Source organism: Schistocerca americana, chromosome 2 (genome assembly GCF_021461395.2).
Source record: "Schistocerca americana isolate TAMUIC-IGC-003095 chromosome 2, iqSchAmer2.1, whole genome shotgun sequence".
NCBI classification, from domain to species: Eukaryota; Metazoa; Arthropoda; class Insecta; order Orthoptera; family Acrididae; genus Schistocerca; species Schistocerca americana.
The window spans coordinates 486,099,586-486,123,981 of NC_060120.1; the positions used below are offsets into that span (position 1 = coordinate 486,099,586).

At 38.2% G+C, this 24,396-nt stretch overlaps 1 protein-coding gene across 2 annotated transcripts in view; it reads right to left on the bottom strand.

Annotated features, from left to right (window-relative positions):
- The window catches only part of LOC124594273 (trithorax group protein osa), a 65,547-nt gene that overhangs the window by 38,724 nt on the left and 2,427 nt on the right, over nt 1-24,396 (bottom strand). For both annotated transcript variants that reach the window (XM_047132638.1, XM_047132639.1), the window contains exons 3-4: nt 6,254-6,849; nt 4,221-4,397 (exon numbers count right to left, since the gene is read on the bottom strand). In XM_047132638.1, the coding sequence (XP_046988594.1) occupies nt 4,221-4,397; nt 6,254-6,849 (773 nt within the window). The remainder of the gene's footprint in view (nt 1-4,220; nt 4,398-6,253; nt 6,850-24,396) is intronic.

Below are 24,396 nucleotides of genomic sequence, written 5' to 3' on the forward strand. Positions count from 1 at the left end.
ATGCAAAGAAGATTGCTGGTTTCCATGTGCTCTCCCCCCACCTCCTTTTCATTTGCAAAATGTCATCTTATATAGAGTGGTTGATTGAGAAAAGACAGTAGGATACAGTTTTATGTTTGCGCTGTATAAGACAGAGATGGGAGAATGGAGAGTGTGAAAGCCAATGTGGACACAAAGCACATACCTCACAAAAGGCATTAAGTTACTATAAAATTGATAAATCATTCAAACAAGGTACCTCTGACTCTAATGTCATAGTATTATTGTAATTTAATACCTACAAGGATCGTAACTGTCCAGTAAACAAGGCAAAAAGAAGATAAAAACTTGAAAGGAAACAATACAAACAGGGCAGATTTGCACATGGAATTCCTATGTATGTATTTTGCAAGAATTAAATGATTGGTTTGGTCACGGAAAACATATGTAGCAAATGCAAATTTAATATGATACTTCGCAAAGTATATTCAGGGATAAAACAACCTGGTACAACAGAATAGTGTCACAGGAAGATATTAATGACTTCTTAAACAGATGAATCTGGATCATTGCAGTGATGAAATAATTCAGATATATGGAGACAAATGACTGGAAAACACAATGCTGAACACACTGAAGGCAGGCTCATGGAGAGTATGGTGCTGTGGTAGCGATTTCTTATGGTTTCAGTGCAGGGTAGGGAAAGAAATAGCATAGTATTGATTGCCTGATACTGTGCCACTTGTGTAGTCGCAGTGAGACACACTAACATATTTGGAAACATATTCACATTCAGTGAGTAATTTGTATGAAGAGAGGAAATTACTATTTGTGTAATCCAAGGACTTGCAACAAGGAACTGCTGCGTGGCAGAAACAAAGAACCCTTTCCTTCACGTGAGTACCATTCCACAAGGAAACACTGAAATGAACAAAACAATGTCAATCTTGAGATTGCCTTTACTTATATCACACTTCTTAGCACAGAAAGTTAGATTACACACAATAAATTATAACTAAATCTTCATTCTGGAAATGAGTGAACAAATTATGTGGTACCATTACAAGGATACAAAGGTTGTGGAACATTTCCTAGCACAGTACTCCATTTTGTACTATATACATTTTGCAGGCAAACAATAATAAAATTAAGCCAGCATGAAATTTACTACTGCAAACAACAACATGATTAACAAAGTAAACTGGAAATGTTCAAGACAGAATGTACAAAAAAATAACAGTGGAAATCAAGGATGGAATAATGACGATATTATGAAAAGGACAGTTGCTACTCACCATATAGCAGAGATGTTGAGTCGCACATAGGCAGAACAAAAAGACTGTCAAACAGGTAAGCTTTCGGCCAAATGGCCTTAATTGGAATTAGCAACCCCCCCCCCCCCCCGCCCCCCCACGCACACTCTACTGACCGCAGTTTCTAGCTGTTGAATTCCGATGAAGGCCTTTTTGGCCAAAAGAAAAGATTACTTGTTTGACAGACTTTTAATTGCATCTATCTGTGATTCAGACTGTCCGCTCTATGGTGAGTTGCAACTACCCTTTTCATAATACTGTCAATGCATATAAAAAACTACATACATAGGGGGAAGGGAGGAGGGGGGAAAGGGGGGGGAGGGAGGGAGAGGGAGAGAGAGAGAGAGAGAGAGAGAGAGAGAGAGAGAGAGAGAGAGAGAGAGAGAGAGGGGGGGGGGGAGATTATACTGAATACAATGTGTAGGTTTTCTTTTTTTCATTTTCACGCTTACAGAAAGAGGAGCGAAATGCATACGTATTTGCTTAATGCAGAAATAAATACAAACTAACAACAAAAGAAGATCTAGGTGATGCCCTCGGGAGTAGATTTACTTTCTTACTGAGGTTAATTCCTCTGTTTTGGATAACTACATTATCCTGAGTGAAGGTTTTTGTTTTTATTTTTATAAATTTTACACCAACAATTATTATTTGAAATAATCACTTTATTTTAATTTTAAAATGATCAGACCATATGTGTTTTCAGTTTGAGAATTATGCTGATTTATTTTAATGTGTTATGTTTCTTGGTTCAGTGGCAAAACCTGCACATTGGCTGCACTGTACCTACTATTGTTGTGCCAAGTTGTTATGAGTGGCACCATTACACACTGTTCTTCACTCACTGCTGTGTGGATTAGGACATGTTGTAAGTATAGCATAATTTTTGATATGAGGTAGCTTCACGAAGTCCAAGGGGCAAAATTAATAACACTGCTCTGCGAAACTTAAGGAAGTGTGGAATGATGTTGCCCGAGGTCTCCCAGTTGTGAATAGAAAGCTGACATCACATGATGTGAGGTCAGCATCACTATAGCACCAGATGGTGGAGGCTCCGCAACACAAGGCAATTAAAGAAATGGAGAAAGATGGTGTATGCAAGCATTTGCAGTACTACGTGGTGGTGTTCTTCATTACAACTGGGCCTGGAGACAACATATGGATGACTTCCAATGGGGAAGAATCATCAGGAAATTGGAAGAAGGATGAAATGTAATGAGTGTAGACCAGGAGTTTGGTATTGGTAACAGCACTGTTTCACATGCTTGTGGAGTGTTCCAAATGACAGGCACTCCTGCCTGAATGGGAGGAGGTGGCCAACCAAGTCCACTACAGCAGGAGATGACCACTACACTATGCAGCAAGCAAGGAAGGATCCACATCACACATCAGGTGCAAATGCAACCACAATTAATAGGACTGCAAGGCAGAAACACTTTGAGGAGTGACTATGAATGTACTCTCATATGGCGAGAGATGAGAGAAAGGAATGCATCCAGGAACATCGTCAAACACAATCATTTTACTGGTCCAAATGTTATGGTGTGGGGAGGCTCGATGTTGCAAGATCTTCCAATCTCTGAACATTGTATGCTCACTGGTCAATGTTATTGTGCCACTGTATGGCTTCCCCATGCTCTTATTTTCAGGGCTCTATTTATTTCTACGAGTGGCAATGTGCAACCACATAAAACAGTGCAGATGGATGAGCTTTTGGAAAGACAGGATATCTGGAAAATGGACTGGCCTAGGAGTTCTCCTGATTTAAATGTGAGTGAGCATGTGTGGGATGCGTTGGGGAAACTACTGCAGCCCATCCACATCCTCTAATGGCTATCCAGCTGTTGTCAAATGCTGTTGGAGGAATGAAATACCCTACCCAAAAGAACTCCTTATCAACCTCGTAGTCAAAGCGGAAGTACATTGCAAAGCATGCAGTGCTGTGTGTGGTGATCACATATTCTATTAAGAACAATGTATAGTCTCTTGTAACTTCCAGACAACCATCATGAATCATGATGACTTCAGTGGAATTATCATCTTTGAATAAAAGTGTCATTTCTGTTTCTCTCATAGCATACTTCTTTCAGTTATTTTTTGTACTACGGTATACTGTAGCAGTTATTTCTATATACAGTGCACGTTTCAACAAGCTATGTTACTCGACAGTGACAGATCATGAAAAAATTAGTTCCCTCCTTAAGTTTTGCACAGCAGTGTAATTGCTAATCATGAAATAAAATACTGTAATGCACTTCTCTCAAACAATGAAACAGCTTCACAGAGAAAAATGACTATATTCAAGACCTTTACAGTGTCTGCGAACCACTGGAAATAGAAATAAGCAAAAAATAAAAACAAAGCATTATCATTCTTATACGTGAGTGCATAACTTTCCCAACACATACAGCTGATGAAATCTGTCTGGGCTTTCATCCACATGGCTGCGTTGAAATCTGAGACACTTTGACGAGTGCCACACTCACTGAAACCCCTCAGAATTTCAATGCAGCCACCTGGATGGAAGCCTGAGAAGGTTTTGTCATTATCCTTCTCTTGTTCAAGTTTGAAAAGGTGCATAGATCAACAGATCATCTTCATCAACACCTGTTTTTAATGAATCACAGTCACTCCATGTAATCACAGTTAAGACTATGGCCCTGAGACTGCAATGGCTCAGAACATTCACTGCTGTGTCACTTATTTTATTAGGTGCTTATCAACATGCCTACTTTCCCTACATTTTTCTTTGAATGCAACATAACATGTTACAAATAAAGTTCACTTCATTCAAAACATTGAAGACCAATAGCAACTATTTTTACTTGGGGAAGGGGTGATGGGGGAGGGTACGGGGGAGCAGCAGAACATTAATTTTTATAAGTCAATAACATGTAGCTGCACAAAAAACTATATTACGATTTGTACCTCACTGTCCATAGACTCTGGCTTTCTCCTGTTGCTGGAGGATGTCAGATCGCCTCTCCTTTCCAAGTTACTTAAGCCATTTGTATTACTTAACTTTGTCAGAACAGCACGGAGCTCTGATATAGCTGCAGATGGAATTCCCATTTCCTTTAGTTCTTCATCACATTTCTGTTTGAGCTGGAATTCCAAAAGACTCAAATAAACAAAGAACCATACCTCAACAAATTCTGCTAAACACAGAGATGGAGAATTAATGGGTTCTAGGATTGTAAAATCAAATTTTAATGTGTTTAGCTTTCAACATTTCAGACCACAAATAGCTTCCTCAAATAAAGCAATATGTTTACTTCCCTGCATTACTCGATAAACTTATCTTATTAGACCAAAATGAGACTAAAGTAAGTGAAATTAGTAAAATTCTACAGTACTGATTTTTAACGTGTTAGTAAAGATCAAATCATTTTATTCTCAGTGTGTGGGGTTGTATGAATTACATACTGGAATAAAATACTTGTGCTAATAACAGTTCATTTCACTGCAAAAGAAAAAGTGCACATAAATGCCACGTTCCGATAAAAATAAACTGTTTTTAATCATGCACAATGAAATTTAAAGAGCTTGTGGATCTTTTTCAGATGCTTTGGTTTCTGTATCATGCACCTGCATCTTTTGATATACTTTTAGGTATACAATTGCAACTCATTTGTGATATCAAATGTTTGCAAAATTATGTGATAGAAACAAAGTGCATGTTGAAGACTGAATGCTTGTTAATATGCCTGTGCAAGAAAACTAGGGTAAAAGTCGTAAGTACTATAAATGGTGAAATTTGGGACCATCTCTTACAAATAAAAATTACACTAACGACTCTGACTTGACGCCAGTAGAGCAACCAACTGCAGTAGAGCAACCAATTGTCTTATCAAATATTTCTGACACTCTTATAGACTACATACATTAGATGTAACCAGAATTCTTCCTCCAAAACTGTAAATAAAGTAAGCAAAGTTAAATAATTTGGTTATGCAATTCAGATTTTGTATTTAGGAATTGGATGTATGTTTCAATCAGTGTATACGATCTTTTGAAATCTTCCTTAAACTGACCTTTTGCAGTGAAATTTACTTATTGTGTGTGTTTACAGACACTTTATCAAGATGATTAGATTTAAATGCACTGATATGCTCCCAAAACAAGATTTTGATGCTACTTACAATCAGCCTAAGAAAACAAATGACAGTTTTTGTGAGGAATCATATAAATCCCACTGCCGCTCGTTTTACCTAACAGCTGTCTCAAGTCTGTTTTACTTTCTTGATCAAATCAAAATCACAGAGAAATTTTTGTGATCATGAAGCAACAGATAGACCATAAACAGATCAAATCTCTCTTCTCTCAAGCTTGCCAATAGGGGCATTATGTATTACGTAACAGAAACAGAACGAACAGCGCACACACTTTATTTGTTTACTGATCTCATTCTTACCACAAATGGAATGCAACCCTCCCCCAACACACACACCAGAAAGTATTATTTATTTTTTGGTATACCTAGTCACTTACCCTTAATAGCCCCTTTCATTAATAAAAGTAAAATAACATCTTAGCTTTGGTGACAGCTGCTTACTGGGGGAGGAGGGAAAAGAAAAAAAAAAACATCCTCTCACACAGTGTTCTATTAATAACCTCAAAGTTCAGTCTGCTGCCAAATACTGGTGATTTGTTTTCTATGATTGTTTCCGTCACTACAGTTCTTTCCCTGGTATTCAATTTTGTGGCATTTACTTTTACTCTGTTGCTTTTGTTCATCACTGCCCAGATCTAATCCCCCCCCCCCCCCCTCTCTCTCTCTCTCTCTCTCTCTCTCTCTCTCTCTCTCACACACACACACACACACACACACACACACACACACACACACACACACACACACACCGCACACAGAGAGAGAGAGAGACAGAGAGAGTATAGTTAATTACGTGAATACAGCAAAACACTACACTCAGTAAAAAATAATAACACCAGTTATTCACCTCTTCAGGAGTGTACTTCTTGACAATGCCTGGTATTTCTTTGGTAAAGGACTCCCAGACACCATCTGGTGGTTCAACACTACCCTTTCGTGACAAGTTCCTCTGCAGCGGCAAGGGTTCAGGTGCACAATTGGACCGTGCTCTTCGTTGTACAGGAGGACCCTTGAATCCGGTAGTGCCATTACTGCTGCTACCAGGTATCCTCTCTACTGTTGCAGGACGAGAGGGGGCTGGTGGAGCTGCAGGTGATCCAGCACGACTAGGAGATCCTGACTGGGAGGGTGATGACTGCCTACTGACTAGAGGTGAAGGAGGATACTCTGCAGGGTTGGGAGCAGTGGTAGCTGGAGCAACAGGCATCTCACATACTACAATGGGGCCAGGCGCTACAGCTGCAGGATGAGGCCAAGGAATATGTTGCTGATGTGTGCTATTCCCAACTGGCGATGGGAAGGCAGCAACTTGTACATAGCCCAGTTGTTCCGGAGGCGGCAAGCCCAAACTATGGGCCACAGCCATTCCAGGAGGAACAGCGCTGCTACTACTACTGTTATTGCCAGCATTAGCGATGCGAGTTTTTGGATCACCAGCAGCAGCTGTAAGAGGAAAGAATAAAAAAAATTAATTCCTTTAATTGTAAATTCTTTGCAACATATTATGCAATTACAAAAACATTAACAACAAGACACATGACAGCACCTAGAAGTTCTTTGTGTTACGTATAGCGTTTATAACTCCAGGATGTGCAAAATGTGAGGTTTTCAAAACTTACATGAATTGTGTGTAAAACTGTAAGAACTGAATTTCAGTACAATTTGACACTGGTCAATAGTTCTTGAAAACATAAAACAATGAGGTATCCTTTATTTCCCATTGAAAACTCATATAAAAATTGGGAATAATTGTCAAGAGGAAAATGTCATGTTTGCTACCAAGCAAATACACTATTTTTATGGCAGAATGCAGAAGTGGAATTATAATCCTTGAGCCATTTATTATGCAGGATGGCAGTGCCTGTCCAATCTGTCTCCTAACCAATTATAAACACTCAACACTAGCCAATAATGTGTCATGTCACTAGCTATTAGGTTACAAGATGTTCCCTAAACTGAGAACAGCTTACCAGCATTGTAGACATCATCTCCATTAACAGATTACTACAGTGTCATTCCATGTCAATGACATACGAGTCTCCACTCGATCATCTCCCATTTTGACGAAATTTTTACAGGGTGTAACTTACATATGGGTCTTACATGAAGCCGTATCAAATTACAGGTTGATAAGTAGTATTGTGGAGCCAGCAGCTGTGTTTTTGTAAAGGATGGTTTTTTCCCTGTAGTGACAAATATGAATATATCACCAAGTTTGCTTTACTGTTGCTCGAAATCTAAGGGGACTACCATGTTTAAGCTTTGATAATTCTGATAAACTTTTTAAATACAACAGCCTAGATGTTGAACATGCGCAAAATGTACAGCAGATTTACCACAATTTGCTGTCAAAGCAGCTCACAGAGCTTTTTGTGACAAATTTGGATCATGTTTTGGCAGATATGAAATGTCGTGTGGCAAAAGCCTCCCGTCGGGTAGACCGTTCGCCTGGTGCAGGTCTTTCGATTTGATGCCACTTCGACGACCTGCGCGTCGATGGGGATGAAATGACAATAATTAGGACAACACAACACCCAGTCCCTGAGCGGAGAAAATCTCCGACCCAGCCGGGAATCGAACCCGGGACCTTAGGATTGACATTCCGTCACGCTGACCACTCAGCTACCGGGGCTGGACATGTTTTGGCAGATTGTAACATATGATAGAATGACTTTCTGATGCTGATTTTTTCTCCCATTCCAGCCAGCCAGCATGTCATAAGGCTGTGCAAATGGCATCGTAATTACTCAGTTACTTACAAATTTTGTGCGGTTTTCAAAAGGGTCATCATATATCTGACTAATCAGCACCTTTGAAGAGGGCTCTTTATCTGACTACTCTGCACCTTTAAAAAGAGCTCTTTAGTTTGGGTATGACGAGTGTTTCACTTCTGAGACAAACCAGTTCAAAGGAGTAAAATTGCAAAAAACTTTGAGTGATATTATGAACAAAGAATTTGTGGTGTTTCTCAATTTGGAAATTTGAAAATCTGAAAGTTGTTATTAACTGTTTTCTTAAAACAAAAATTTTCTCCGCACTTGACTTTTAGAAGTGTTTATATGTTCATTTAGGTTAGGTGTTCCCAGACTTTTTGCCACTGCATACCATTTGATATTTTTAGAAATTTGGGCATACCACTACAGCTTGTTCACCTTTAACAAACCCTGAGATGGGGTGGGAGTGGTGCGGAATGCTGAAGACGAATGCCACAGGGGTGAGGAACAGTACGAGGCAAATAACTTTCATCATCTTGCTCAGTGTCGACAACAGACACATGGTTTTTGCACTGTGCTGATAAACAATATGTATTGTAGAAATGTGACACACCCAAGTAATAAGATTTCATGGAATTATTTTTTTTTTTTTTAAAAGTCATTCATATTCACATGTGGTACTTATTCGTAGCAAATAATATGCGCTTAAATCAATAAATGTTTTGTTTAACTGCATATGTGCCACCCCGATATGTTCTTGCACACCATCAGTGTTGTGTGTACCACTCTCTGGGAATTCCTGATTTAAGTTGTTTCTGTGTAGCACCTAAAAGCCATTCTACCATAAGATACAAGCAGCCAAACACGATCCAAGTTTGTAATGACAAGTTTTATGAGATACCTTGACAGCAACAATGATGTACTGCAGATCTATCAGGCACATGTTCAGCAACTAGACTGTTGTACCTAAAAATATAAGCAGAAGCTCGAAGTTTCAGCACATAACTAAAAAGTTAAACAGAAGCTCAAAGTTTCAGCACATGAGTCCTCCTTGATCATGAGCAACAATATAGTAAACTTCGTGATTTATTCATATCAGTCACAACATGGAAAAACTGGCCTTTACAAGAACACGACTAGTGGCTGCAGCATATTACTGACCAAACTGTAATTTGGTGTGGCTTCACATAAGACCCACACATACATTTTGTAAAAATTTCATCAGAATTGGAGAGATTCACGTGGAATCTTGTTGAAAAAAACTTTGTGGTCTGTGATTAATATATCGACGAGTCACAATTGGAACTTGTCAGCTTGTACAAATACGTGGGTGCAAAAATCTGTATGAATATTAAGTGGAATGGCAACACATGTTCGGTCACAGGTAAAATGAGTGACAGACTTTGGTTCATTGGTATAACAGTACAATTAGTCTGCAAAGGAGACTGCTTACAAAATGGTCATGCAACCAAGCCTAGAATAATGCTAAAGTAGTTGGGACCTATACCACATATGACTAACAGAAGATATAGAATCTACATAAAGAAAGGCAGCACAAATGGTCATAGGTTTATATGATATGGAGTAGCATTTTGCAAATCTGGATTGACGTCAGCTGTTTTCGACACAGGAAATATCTGTGCCGGACCGGGACTATCACCTGGATTTCCCAGGCTGACACAAATCTTCATGTGTCACAAACATCTGATGTCAATCCAGATTTGCAATATGCAAATCCATTTTGAACAATTTACATAAGCTGTAATAATCAGAATGTGTATGCATGTCTGAAGAATGTGAAGATACATACACTGTATAAACACTGACATTGTATTACTCGACCCCAATATTATTGCACCTGGAAGTGAGGGTGCTATGTTTAGCTTACTGTGAGGTTTTATCGTGATATTTCATCAGGACATGCTGAACCACTTGATAGTATATGTGCTTCTGTCTTGAAATCCCTCACAATGCAATGCCTTTTCCTTAGTCATCATTGTAGTTGTTTGCTATAAAGTCACTGTGTCAATGTCTACATGGAGACTCTGCAAATCACATTTAAGTGTTTGGCAGAGGGTTCACTGAACCACCCTCACAATTCTCTATTATTCCAATCTCGTACAACACACGGAAAGAACGAACACCTATATCTTTCCTTACGAGCTCTGATTTCCCTTATTTTATAATGGTGATCATTTCTCCCTATGTTGGTTGGTGCCAACAAAATATTTTTGCATTCTGAGGAGAAAGTTGGTGATTGGAATTTTGTAAGAAGATTCTGTCACAACGAAAAACGCCTTTCTTTTAATGATGTCCAGCCAAAATCCTGTCTCATTTCAATGAAACATTCTCCCATATTTCGCGATAATACAAAACATGTTGCCCTTCTTTGACTTTTTCGATGTACTCCATCAGTCCTATCTGGTAAGGATCTCACACCACGCAGCAGCACTCTAAAAGAGGATGGACATGCGTAGTGTAGGCAGTCTCCTTAGATCTGTCACATTTTCTAAGTGTCCTGTCAATAAAACGCAGTCTTTGGTTAGCCTTCCCTACAACATTTTCTATGTGTTCCTTCCAATTTAAGTTGTTCGTAATTGTAATTCCTATGTATTTAGTTCAATTTACGGCCTTTAGGTTTGACTGATCTATCATGTAACCAAAGTTTAACAGATTCCTTTTAGCACTCATGTGGATGACCTCACACTTTTCATTATTTACAGTCAATTGCCAATTTTTGCACCATACACATATCTTCTCTAAACTGTTTTGCAGTTTGTTTTGATCTTCTGATGACTTTATTAGTTGATAAATGACAGCTTCACCTGCAAACAACCTAAGATAGCTGCTCAGATTGTCTCCCAAATCTTCTATACAGATAAGGAACAGCGAAGGGTCTACAACACTACCTTTGGAAACACCAGAAATCACTTCTGTTTTACTCGATGACTTTCTGTCAGTCACTACGAACTGTGACCTCTCTGACAGGAAGTCACAATTCCAGCAACATAACTAAGACGATATTCCATAAGCACTCAATTTCTCTTTAAGCTGCTTGTGTGGTACAGCGTCAAAAGCCTTCTGGAAATCCAGAAATATGGAATCGATCTGAAATACCTTGTCAATAGCACTCAACACTTCATGCAAATAAAGAGCTAGTTGTGTTTCACAAGAACAATGTTTTCTAAACCCATGTTGACTGTGTGTCAATAGACCGTTTTCTACATGGTAATTCATATTCTTCGAACACGACAAATGTCCAAGAATCCTGCTGCATATTGACGTTAATGATATGGGCCTGTAATTAAATGGATTACTCCTACTACCTATCTTGAATATTGGTGGTGACCTGTGCAACTTTCCAGTCTTTGGGTACATATCTTTCATTGAGGTAGTTGTATATGATTGTCAAGTATGAAGCTAATGCATCACCATACTCTGAAAGAAACCTAATTGGTATACATCCTGAACAAGAAGAATTGCTTTTATTAAGTTATTTAAGTTGCTTCACTACTCTGAGGATATTTACTTCTATGTTATTCATGTTGGCAACTGTTCTTGATTCGAATTCTGGAATATTTACTTTGTCTTCTTTTGTGAAGGCATTTCAGAAGACTGTGTTTAGTAACTCTGCTTTGGCAGCACTTTCTTCTATGGTATCTTCATTGCTATCGCGCAGAGAAGGCATTGATTGTTTCTTGCAGCTAACATACTTCACATACGACCAGAATCTCTTTGGATTTTCTGACAGGTTTCGAGACAAAGTTTTGTTGTGGAAACTGTTATAAGCATCTTGCATTGAAGTCCGCACTAAATTTCAAGCTTCTGTAAAAGATTGCCAATCTTGGGGATTTTGCGTCTGTTTAAATTTGGCGTGTTTGTTTCGTTGTTTCTGCAACAGTGTTCTGACCCGTTTTGTGTACCAAGGAGGACCAGCTCCATTGTTTGTTAATTTATTTGGTATAAATCTCTCAATTGCTGCCAATACTATTTCTCTGATTTCAAGCCACATCTGTGTTTCCAATAACAGCCATGGGAGGCAAAGCGCAATAATACTGTGGTTGAGTAGTAACCATCACTAATGTCAAAGGTTAATTTGACCTATCAGACACTGTCATGGAGACGCTGATGAAACTGAATTGGAAGACACTCTTAAGATGAACACAAAATATCCTGAGAAAGCCTACTTATAACATTTCAAGAAGCAGCTTTACATGGTGAATTTAGAAATATACCAAAATACTGTATGTATAGTTCCCATAGGGATCATGACTACAAAATTAGACCAATTACAATACCAAAGTGGTGTTTAATCAACCACTTCACATAGGAATGGAATGGGGAGCAGCTCTAATAACTGGTAGAATGGGAAATACCCTCCGTCACGCACTTCATGGTGGTTTGCAGGGTACTGATATTTCACACTGGTTTGCAAAGTACTGATATAGATATGTGTGTGTGTGTGTGTGTGTGTGTGTGTGTGTGTGTGTGTGTGTGTGTGTGTGGTAAAAATTATGGAATTTTGAGCTTTACAGATGTCAGATAACTTCACAGCAAGAAAAATTTGAGGGCATAACACTGTCTGGTAGTTCGTTTGATCTTGACTCCCAGTGAAAACACTGAACTATACATGTCGAAGGCTCTGAGTAACTGAAGTAGACTACTAACTCATATGATATTACCCACTACCAGCCCCATATATGGAGACTACTTATTGTACACACTAAGTAGTTATATTTGTACTGTATTAATTCACCATTTTGAAATGCTAAAATGATCTGATAGAAAACATGTTGAAGAAATTATGTCAGGAGAGATACTTAAAAGAGAGAGAAGAAGATAGGGAAGGCTGAATTTTAAAGCAGTGCAGACAATGAGGTGACAAGAAAGGGTGCTCGATCGCAAATTATAAGTATGAGGAAGGAAATCAGTCAAATTCTTCACAAAGGTACTACCCACCTCACTCAACTCCAGTATTTTAAGAAAAGAGAAAACTTGAATATGAATGGCTTGACAGGTAGCTGAAAATTGCTCCTCCCAAATGGGAGCACAGTGTCTTAACTACGTGTCTCCTTACTATGTACTGAAGTTGTTCCAGGAAAATCAAATAGAAGAAATACACGATTGCTTCAAGAGAACTTTTACTCTTAAAAGCAGATAGAATACTGCCAAATTTTTCCACGTGCATTTTCCTATCTCCGTTGCCCATAATTGCATGTAAAAAAATAACTGCACTTGAGGGCTGTTGGTGCCGCACACAAATGTACTTAGAATCGTAATTTAAAGTGGAATAATCACACCACACAAGTTATAGAAAGTACAGAAGCCAAACTCTGAAATGTAATTCAACCACAAGAGGTGTAACTTTTTAAAAGTCACCATATGATTTATTCTTGAGTAATGCTCTTCAGTTTGGAACACTCTCCTGGCAGGATTAATAGAGAAGACATGTATATGGATTTAGTCAGTGTTAAAGCACCATGGAGATGCTCACTCAGTTTCAGATGCAGATGTTTCAAGATGGCATCCCAGGGGGGACTATGCATGTTCTCAAAGGGCTCAAAAAACATTACTTCTGTTCACAAAACAGTGCACTTGAATGAAACATGCAGTAAATACAATATGTGATCACTGATTAAATGTTTTTAAAATTACATATATAGAAGGCGAACTGTGCTATTTCCTAACTACTATCACATGTGGAGCATATTTCAGATAATTATGCCAGGTTTTATTATTAACCAGGTCCACAGACACAATCAAAAGATCATCATTTAACTGCTACATCTGTAGTTACCAGGATGTCAACTTTATGACCATAATGAACTTTTCCCCATGTACATAAATTTCATCACGTTTATGAGATACACATATGTCTCACATTTCACCCATTTTTGTCAACTATGCCTATTCATGTATAAAAAATGTTTTAAAGTACTGCCCGAAGTAACCGGGATCAAAGATTTCAACTTCTTTATTTAGGAACCTATTTGCACAGATCCTCTTCAACAGCCAATATGAGTAAACCATTTGGTCACAATACAGTTCAATTTAACTCGACCCATTTTGCAGGCAATACGTCATGTTTTCTCAAGTTTTCCAAAGAGACATAATGGCTCATTAAATGACAAAAGGATTCATCAATGATGCAATATTTACGTCTCGCCCAGCTAGACATAAATATTCATGTACAATTAACTCTATGCACAAATATTGCAAAAGTAAATAAGCTTCACAAACTATAATATTCACATGTGTACTTGACAATGGCAGCACTACTGAACAGGCTTTCTGTACAAAATATAACACCACTATTAGCATCTAACTTGAAAGATTCAATTCATAATGTAGTTGATTTTGTATACCACAAATTGTGAATACATCCCAATTTTTTTCTTAAAATAATGCAAAATATTATCAAGCAGATGGGGATAAATGTACTTCTGTACAGGATGGTTATACACTGTCCAGTCACATTAATGTGATGACCTGTCAAAAGCCTAAATAACCAACTTTTGCAGTGTGGACTGCTCTGAGATGTGCAGGAAGAGTCAATGAGGTTCTGGAAGATATTGACATGTATGTGGAGCCATGCTAATTACAGTGCCATGGCCACCTGTGCTAGGTTTCCAGGGTGAGGATCCATGATGCAAACAACCCAATCGAGATGGTCCAACAGATTCTTCATTGAGTTTAAATCTGTGGAGTCTGGTGGTCAGAGGAGCATCTTGGTGCTCTTTGAACCATGCACATAAACCTACAGGAAGTAAAGCAAAGTCTTACAAGCTCCAGTCTTACGAATGTGACAAATGAGTTACTAACATAATAAGTTTTCTTTTTACCTCAATCAATACTGGTAGAACTCACATAAAAGAAAACACGAGGAATGTCCAAGAAGTTTCAGTATTGCTGACAATGGTGTCATCACTAGGTGCAACTGTTATAATACAGTAGAAGTAATGGCAGTTGAAACTAGTACAGAAAGATGTGCATTCGCCATAGACTTTGAAGTGCTCTAAAACTTTTACATAATGCAAATCAATATAATAATATAATATTTGGCGAAGTGTGAATAGGACTCGTGCTCTGAGGATTTCACCCCCCCCCCCTCCACACACACACACACACACACACACACACACACACACACACACACAGAGAGAGAGAGAGAGAGAGAGAGAGTGAGTGTTCATAGTTGATCTATCCTGGGAATTGAGAATCTTTGTGTACTTTCACATTCGCAATAGTAATTTCTGAGTAATTTATGAGCAAAAGGGGTCTTAACAGAAAAACACACAGACAGTCTGATAACAAATGAAAAAAATATATATTTTGTCACGTGATATAACTATTAATTAACAGTTGTGAAACATTGTTACTTGCCAAATTTAATGATTCTGGGTCAATGGAAAGTAACAGGTTTTGATGAGTGAGTTTGTATCAAAATATGTGATGCAAATAGCTGTATATTTTGATTGCACTGACTTAGAAGTTTAAATTTGTTACACCACCAGGGGATCGTAGACCTTAGTATGTGACAAATTTGAACTTGATACACCAATCTGTTCCTCAGGGGGAAAAAAAGAGTTCTTAGCCATGGGACAGACAGACTTCCACCAAAGTAATCCTGTAAAGAAGGGTTCCTTTCTTACTGAGTGAGGTATGGTATTGTGAAAACGAAAGCAAACCTACAGAGTAGTACATCCGAGAGAGAGAGAGAGAGAGAGAGAGAGAGAGAAACTGATATGTAAGATCTTTAATATGTCAATTGAAGGCTACTTATGTGAAGGAAAATTTACTTGGAAATGAAGGAAGGAAGATTGTAATGTTTAATGTCCTGTTCAATATGAGGTAATCAGAGAAGAGCACACACTCAGACCGAACAAAGATGGTGGAGCACAACTCTACCACGACCTTTTCAAAGGAACTGTCCTGGAAATTCCTTTAAATAATTTTGGGAAACCAAGGAATTTGTAAGAAAAATGATGCAGGAGAAAAATAACATTCAGTTGTGACATCCATTTACACCCCGAGAACTGAAGACTCCATAACTGAGTGAATGAAGTACAGACATAGACCCGACCTTTAAACTGGTTCACAATGTAAAAGCTGTGGGCATTCAAGAAATGCAGAAAACTGTTTCAAGCAGAAAAGTGGAATTAAGTATGAAAGAGTTGATTCCTCTGTTTTGTTTGTGATTCCTTTATTGGTATTCGTTTTTCATGTATTGCATCACTTTTGTATGGCAATTTATAACAAAATCCCTCAATTAGTGTGTAATTTCCTCAATTTTTTTCACAATTAATGGTGGTGTTTTTTTTCCCTTCTCCATTTTGTTTCCAGTTCACATGTTTGCCATAACAATTAAAATCAAGACACTCCTAGTGATGTGCTTCTATTATTACCAGCTCATAAAGAAATAGAAAATAATAGCCAGATAACAAGGAAGCCCATCACTTTTATGTATTTATTGTTCCAAGCTATTCTTCCCTGTGCAAGCCTCTTCATCTCCGAATAACTACAGCAACCAACATCCTTCTGAATCTGCTTACTGTGTTCATCTCTCTGTCTCCCTCTATGACTTTTGGTCCCCCTCCAATACTAAATTGATCCCTTGATGCCTCAGAATGTGTCCTGCCAACTGATCCATTCTTTTAGTCAAGTTGAACCACAAATTTCTTTTCTCCCCAATTCTATTCAGTACCTCCTCATTAGTTATATGATCTACCCATCTAATCTTCCATTCATGTGCAGCACCACATTTCATAAGCTTTTATTCTCTTGTCGAAACTGTTAATTGCCCATGTTTCATTTCCATACATGGCTACACTCCTTAGAAATACCTTCTGAAAATACTTCCTGACACTCAAATCAACATTCAGTGTTAACACATTTCTCTTTTTTAGAAATGCTTTTCTTGCCACTGCCAGTCCTCTCCCACCTACTACTTTGTCTTCTTTCCTAGACCAATTCCCTCAGAATCATCTGATTTAATTAAATGACATTCTATTATACATATTTTGATTTTGCTAATGTTCATCTTATATCCTCCCTTCATGACACTGTCCATTCTATTCAGCTGCTCCTATAAGTCTTCTGCTGTCTCTGACAGAGTTACAACGGCATTGGCAAATCTCAAAGTTTTTGTTTTTCTTATGAACTTCAATTCTTACTCCAATTTTTCTTTGGTTTCCTTTACTGCTTGCTCAATGTACAGATTGAATAACAATGCAGATAGGCTACAACCCTGTCTCACTCCCTTCTCAACCACTGATTCCCTTTCATCTTGCTTGACTCTTAACTCCCATCTGATTTCTGTACAAATTGTAAATAGCCTTTCACTCCCTGTATTTTACCCCTGCTACCTTCAGAATTTCAAAGAGAGTATTCCAGTCAACACTGTCAAAATCTCCTAAGAAAGGTTCGGTAGTGCTTCGCATTTTCATACATTTCTCCAGAATCCAAACTGACCTTCCCAAGGTTGGCTCCTACCAGGTCTTCCATTCTTCTGTAAAGAATTCGAGTTTGTATTTGGCAACCATGACTCATTAAACTGATAGTTTGAAAACACTCACACCTGTCAGCACCTGCTTTCCTTGGAATTGGAATCATTCTCCTTGAAGCCTGAGTGTATTTCCACCATCTCATACATCTTGCACATCAGATGGAAGAGTTTTGTCAAGGTCGGCTCTCTCAAGGCTACTAGTGGTCTTGCTGGAATGTCTTCTACTACTGGGGCCTTGTTTTTATAAATAGATGCAAATAATGTCCTGCAATGACACTGATTAGGAAACACGAGTTTTAACTTTATGTTAAAGTGAAATACCATTTATGCACGAGATGTAACATATGCATTATTTTACTGCCTTGCGGAAGGACTACTCGAATTAATGAGCTTTTAAGTATAGTGTCCCAAGAACAAATCACTTCACATCTGAGCAAAATGAATGATAACCAAAGTACAGAAATCACAAATAATATGTAATTTCACAGGTCATGTGAAGATCAAAACATTTAAGTTTTAAGTGGTGTTTTAAAAGTGCCTCAGTAAGGCCAATGTGATGACATGCAAAGAGGAAATGTGGGTAAATACCATCAGTTGACCAATTGGACTGACAGGAAGTAAAATGACAAATGGAAACACTGAATAGAAAACAACAGGAAATTACAAGTGAAGCAGTTATATTCATTTCTAAGGAGGTCAAACAGGACACACAATGAACAAGTGAGGGGAAGAGGGTAGGAAAAGATTGGAACGATGAGGAAGGAGGGAGAGCAAATAAGTATAGGCTACCACAGTTAAATTCAAGAGAACATCATGAAACCAAAGATACTGTCCAAAATGGATGTGCAAACGTTGACACTACTTTGCATGACAGAACTGAACAATTTCACAGTCATCAATTAACAATGGACTATCCATGAAATCACATATTTTAAGGTGAACAGCTACAGAATTCATCAGGAGTCTGTTCATTCATCAACTAAAGAGTGAGATGATACAAGAAAGTAGTTGTGGGCCACTGAGAGGTTTATTATTATAAATTAGTTACATGCCATTTGTAACTAACAATATTTTGTCAAATTTGTCTATTTTGACAAAGGTCTCTCCAATCTCCGAGAATTACTCTAAAAATTTAAGAGCGTACATTTCAATACAGGCCTAGCAAAATATGGCTTCCTCTAAAATAGGACTTGTTAATGACTAACTTAGAAAATAAAAGTAATGGGACACCTCCTAATATCACGTTGGACTTCCTTTTTCCTGGGGTAGCGCAGCAACTTTATGTGGCATGGACTCAACTTGTCGTTGGAAGCCCCTGTGGAAATACTCAGCCATACCGCCTCTATAGCCGTCTAATTGTGAAAATGCTGCCAGTGCAGGATTTTGTGCATGAACTGATCTCTCAATTATATCCCATAAATGTTCAACGCAATTCATGTCAGGCAATCTGAGTGGCCAAATCATTCACTCAAATTGGCCAGATGTTCTCCAAACCAGTCGTGAACAATTGTGGTCTGGTGTCATGGCGCATCATCACAAATAAAAATTCCATCGTTGTCTGGGAACTAGAAGTATGTGAATGGCTGCAAATGGTCTCCAAGTAGCCGAACATAACCATTTTCAGTAAAGGACCCAGTCTATTCCAAGTAAACACAGCCCACATTATTATGCAGCCACTACCAGCTTGCACAGTGCCTTGTTGACAACTCAGCTCCATGGTTTTGTGGGATCTGTGCCACACCTGAAGCCTACCATCAGCTCTTATAAATTGGGACTCATCTGACCAGACCATGCTTTTCCAGTCACCTAGGCTCCAACCAATATGGTCATGAACCCAGGAGAGGTGCTGCACGCAATGTCATGATGTTAGAAAAGCACAGACATTGGTCGTCTACTGCCATACACCACTATTGACAAATTTTGCCGCACTGTCCTAATGGATATGTTTGTTGGTCTCACATTGATTTCTGCAGTTATTTCATGCAGTGTTGCCTGGCTGTTACACTGACAACGCTACACAAAAGCCACTACTCTTGGCCATTAAATGAAGGCTGTTGGCCCCTGCACTGTCCATGGTGAGAGATAATGTCGTAAATTTGATATTCTCTACACACTCTTCACACTGTGAGCCTTCAAATATTTAATTCCCTCATGATTTCCAAAATGGAATGTCCCATGCATTTAGCTCCACCTACCGTTGCATGTTCAAAATCTGTTAACTTCCGTCATGCGGTCAAAATCACATTGGAAACCTTTCCACATGAACCATCTAAGTACCAATGGCACCTCTGCAAATGCACTGTCATTTTATACATTGTGTATAAGATACTAGGGCCATTTGTATTTGTGTACATTGCTATCCCATGACTTTTGTCACCTCAGTGTATAAGGTGCACACCCTTTTTTCTTGCTATTTCACGTTGGACTGCCATAACCTAATAAAGAATACAATATTTATTGAACAATTAGTTTTGATAATTAGTATTTTTTTTACTTAAGTTTTTCATGGAACTGATATGACCTGCATGGTAATGGCTCATATACAGGCACTTCAGTACAAGCACAGGATATAATGTGTTACATACATTCTGAGGCTATCGTGATATTACTGTGTCCTTTGCACGTGTGATGACATTCTTCTTTTGCTGATATGTAGGTTGATCTAAGAACAGTTGAGAGGCTGAAATAAGTCGTTCAACAACTGTCATATTTGTTAACATATAATGGTGGTCCACATGCTGTGCACCACTATCTTGCAATTAGTAAAATATTCTTAAGCTTTCCCTTGACGTGGTTAGACACGGCCAGGCAAAAGGTTCTCCCACATACACGATCCAGGGATTTAATGTAGAGATTGCAGCTCATTGAATACAAAAATGGAAGTAGAAATGAACTCTTACTTGTGGCTCAAATGGCTCTGAGCACTATGGGACTCAACTTCTGAGGTCATCAGTCCCCTAGAACTTAGAACTACTTAAACCTAAATAACCTAAGGACATCACACACATCCATGCCCGAGGCAGGATTCGCACCTGCGACCGTATTGGTCACGCGGTTCCAGACTGAAGCGCCTAGAACCGCTCGGCCACTCTGGCTGACTCTTACTTGTGGTTACACATGAAAATACTAATTAGTAAATCCATATGCTATGATCTGAAGTGTGGACAATGCCATAAGTACAACATATGAAATGGCAAGTTGCGTCAGCAGAAAATATTAGTACCAGCAAGGAGTCATTTTAAAGGATACAGGGCTTCGAAAAAAGAAGACAGTTCTAGGAACTTGTAAGTAAGTTTCAAACAGATATGAATTTACAGTTAGCAAACCTACATTAATGCAAAAGAGCAGTACAGATAACAATAATCATTTCTTTCTCCACCTGAAAGTTGGTTTGAATAGGCCAGTGCATTACCAGGCGTGGTCCAACTGGGGGTGGTACGCCCTTGCCTTTCTCGAATTAATGTACCTAGCCAGATATTGAGGGAAACAATTTAATGTGGACTCAGAGCTATGATGAAACTTACATATACAAATCACTGCCACAGGTGAAAGAACTGCGAACAACAACAATCACCTTAGACAACCCCAAACCATTGCAGGTGTACAGTATGGCCAGAGTGTCACTTTACACTGTAATTAAATATGTGTGACAGTGTAAGACGATACAATATTTATGATTTGAACCATTCATCCAAACCACTGATATTGCAACAGTCCTCTTCGCATGAATTGCACAATGACTGCTATGTAACTGCTCAGGGAGGAGTATAAAGTCTGCACAGTGACTAATTCATTGTATGCCTTTCTGTGTTTGGTGAAGAACAAAGGCAGATACCACAATGACTTTACTTTGGAGCAGCACTTAGTGATAAGTGTGTGGGTCCAAGAAAGGAAGTACGACAACGAAAATATGATACAGATGACAGGACAGGTTTCGTGACTGGTTCGGTAAGGAACCACAAAGTAATTAGACTTTAATCAATTGGGAGAAAGAAGCTCTTCACTTGGGAAATGTTTCAGATGCCCTCTGCTCTGATCATCAGTCAATCCAAAGACAAACATCAGCGATGTGGTCAACTTGCAAGCCAGGCAGATAGCATATAATTCCAAGTCTAAATATACTTTATGGCCATCCTATAGTCTCAATTGTTCCCGTATGTTCACATGCTCCCAAAAATCCCAGTATTAAAATTAGTGACACAAAATGATTTTGTATGTATAATTACACAAAAAATACCTTTATGAACATAACTCTAAACTTGCTTCCCCGAGTATGAATGTTACACCAAGCTAAAATCAGTATGCCTACCACAAAAAGTAAAAATTTTTTATTACTATTATTAAAGCCAAGCACTTCAAATGGGGTGTTTTGTGCATAACTTAACATAGTGCCATGAAACAGACTTTACTGTGACTGATTTACATTATATTTTTATGATTTCTTGCCTGATCTTTATTCTTTTCAATAGAATAGACTTCTGGATGGAAAAATATCATAAAATGCCCTAGTGCTAAGTGTGCGCGCATGTAAAAGTTCACATTTTAATTCAAGGATCCTACTGAAAGCTGTAATTAACTGTTTTCTTTGCAGCAGGCAGTATGTGGTAACAACCTAACCTGGTAGAGAAAAATAAAGGGAATAAGTAGCTTCGAGTTAAACTTCACTGTTGCTTGTATGTGCATAATAGTTAAAAAATGGGCACTGAGAGAAAATAACTTCCAGTAACATACATTATCTGTGATGTTCTACAATAGAAATTCTTTTATATAGAGACATTGTGGGCATAACGGCAAGTAAGTGTAACGTAAAGAGCTGGAAAAAAACGAAGGCAGGAAACAATGACATACATGAAGGATGAATGTCACATGTGTATGGCTTTAAATAAGTGGCTGGAATGGATTAACAAAACTGATTAAAGCTAACAAGCATATTTTTACATGAAAATAGTTTTTAAAGAATTCAAATAACACTGCAGTTAACATACGAGGGACACAATGCTGGAACATTGCACAATATTTTACCAAAGTGCCACAGTTTGACTGATGACAATTCAACAAATATGATCGGGAAAGTGTACTGTCCAAAATCCCTTACTGCTTGCTTGGCTTTCTTCAGAGGACAATATGGAAGCTATCACCACATGGAACAGTAGTTTTCTGGATCTTCCAACCACTCATGAATAGAATTAAGAGGGGAAGGCAAATAATAATGAATCCAATTGATCTGTCATACATCCTTTACGAGTGTGAAAGTACAAACATAGAAAATCTTATTGTTTATTAAATAGCAATGCCCATAGGTCTATTTCAGGTTAATGTGTTAACCAACATATATGCGATTATATTGCGTACAGATTCACATTTCCTGATAAAGAGGGCTCTCATACACGGAATTCTAAACTAGTGCACATTAATAATCTTAACAGATTACTAGTAGCAGGTCAGGTAACAGCAGTTTAGACAAGTCTAGCATCCCTGGCACTTGCCACAGTGAATTTACAGCCAGCTGAATGCAGGAATGCAGTCTCTTACAATTTCTACTTGACTCAAAGGATACAAGCCACAAGGCAAGGATGGGGGGGAGGGGGGGGAGGGGAGGGAGAGGAATTATCACAAAAGGAACTTGCCAAAGAGACAGATGCAGTAATTTAGTATTAGCCTGAAGAGCATCACAACATGTAATAGGTACCGAGTACTATCATGTGTAACCAGACAGATTTGCTGTGAAATCTCAAAAATTACTCAGCTTGAAACTGACACAAACTGCACCTCCACGACAGACCCTTGGCTGTACCCATACAATAGCAACATTGAAGACTAATGGTGGTGGCATGAAGTATAAGGTTAATTGTTCTCACCAATCTTTCACCAGATGGTTAATACTGTACACTGATAAAACACAATCAACCAGATTACATCTTAAAGAACTGAGCACAATCTTTACAATGACATATGTTATCAGCAACTTGTTTGAAAGTGGTCAGTTTCAGGTACCTATGGCAATTTTAATTTACAGAGAACATATATCAATTTTAGTATACAATACCGATATGGCTGAAATCTGTTACACACATCAATTTGTACTTCAACACTCCTTGTTTCAACTGAACAGTGGTAGTGGTACATGTGCTAACTTTTTGTACAGGTCATGGCAGCTATCTTGGCAAACCCCATGAAAATGGAACTGGAAATTTTTCATATTTATGGACACAAATTGGGGTGGTTGGTGATATAATCAAGCAGCAGGACTTGGTAAGATCACACAAACAATCAGTAAACAATAATCATGATTAGTAAGCTTATGGTCATAATTCTCAATAACGTCAACACCTGATGCAAATATGATAATGTCCTACAGCTTATTTACTTGATATGTAAAATGCACAAGTTTTTAGTTTACATTCAATGTAAATTGTCCACAAACGGACAAAAAATTTAATATTTTACTAATTTCAATAACATCTATACATGAGCTACAGTAAAAAATTACATATGCAGAAAAAAGTACTGAAATGTGAAACACTATGAAGACAAAGTTTAGCAGCAGTCATAATAAAAAGACATCAACCTGGCAAAGGGAATTAAAAGTCAAAATAAAACAAAATATGTTCATATTTGAACTTTTGGAACATACCACTAGACATCAAGTAAAATGAGCAAATAAATACCAACAGGGCCTTAGCACCATAAATCAAACAAATTAAGTAAAACCAAAAAGCAAAGCTGTTGAGTATCAACAAACTGTATTTAAATTCATACCACAATCAATGC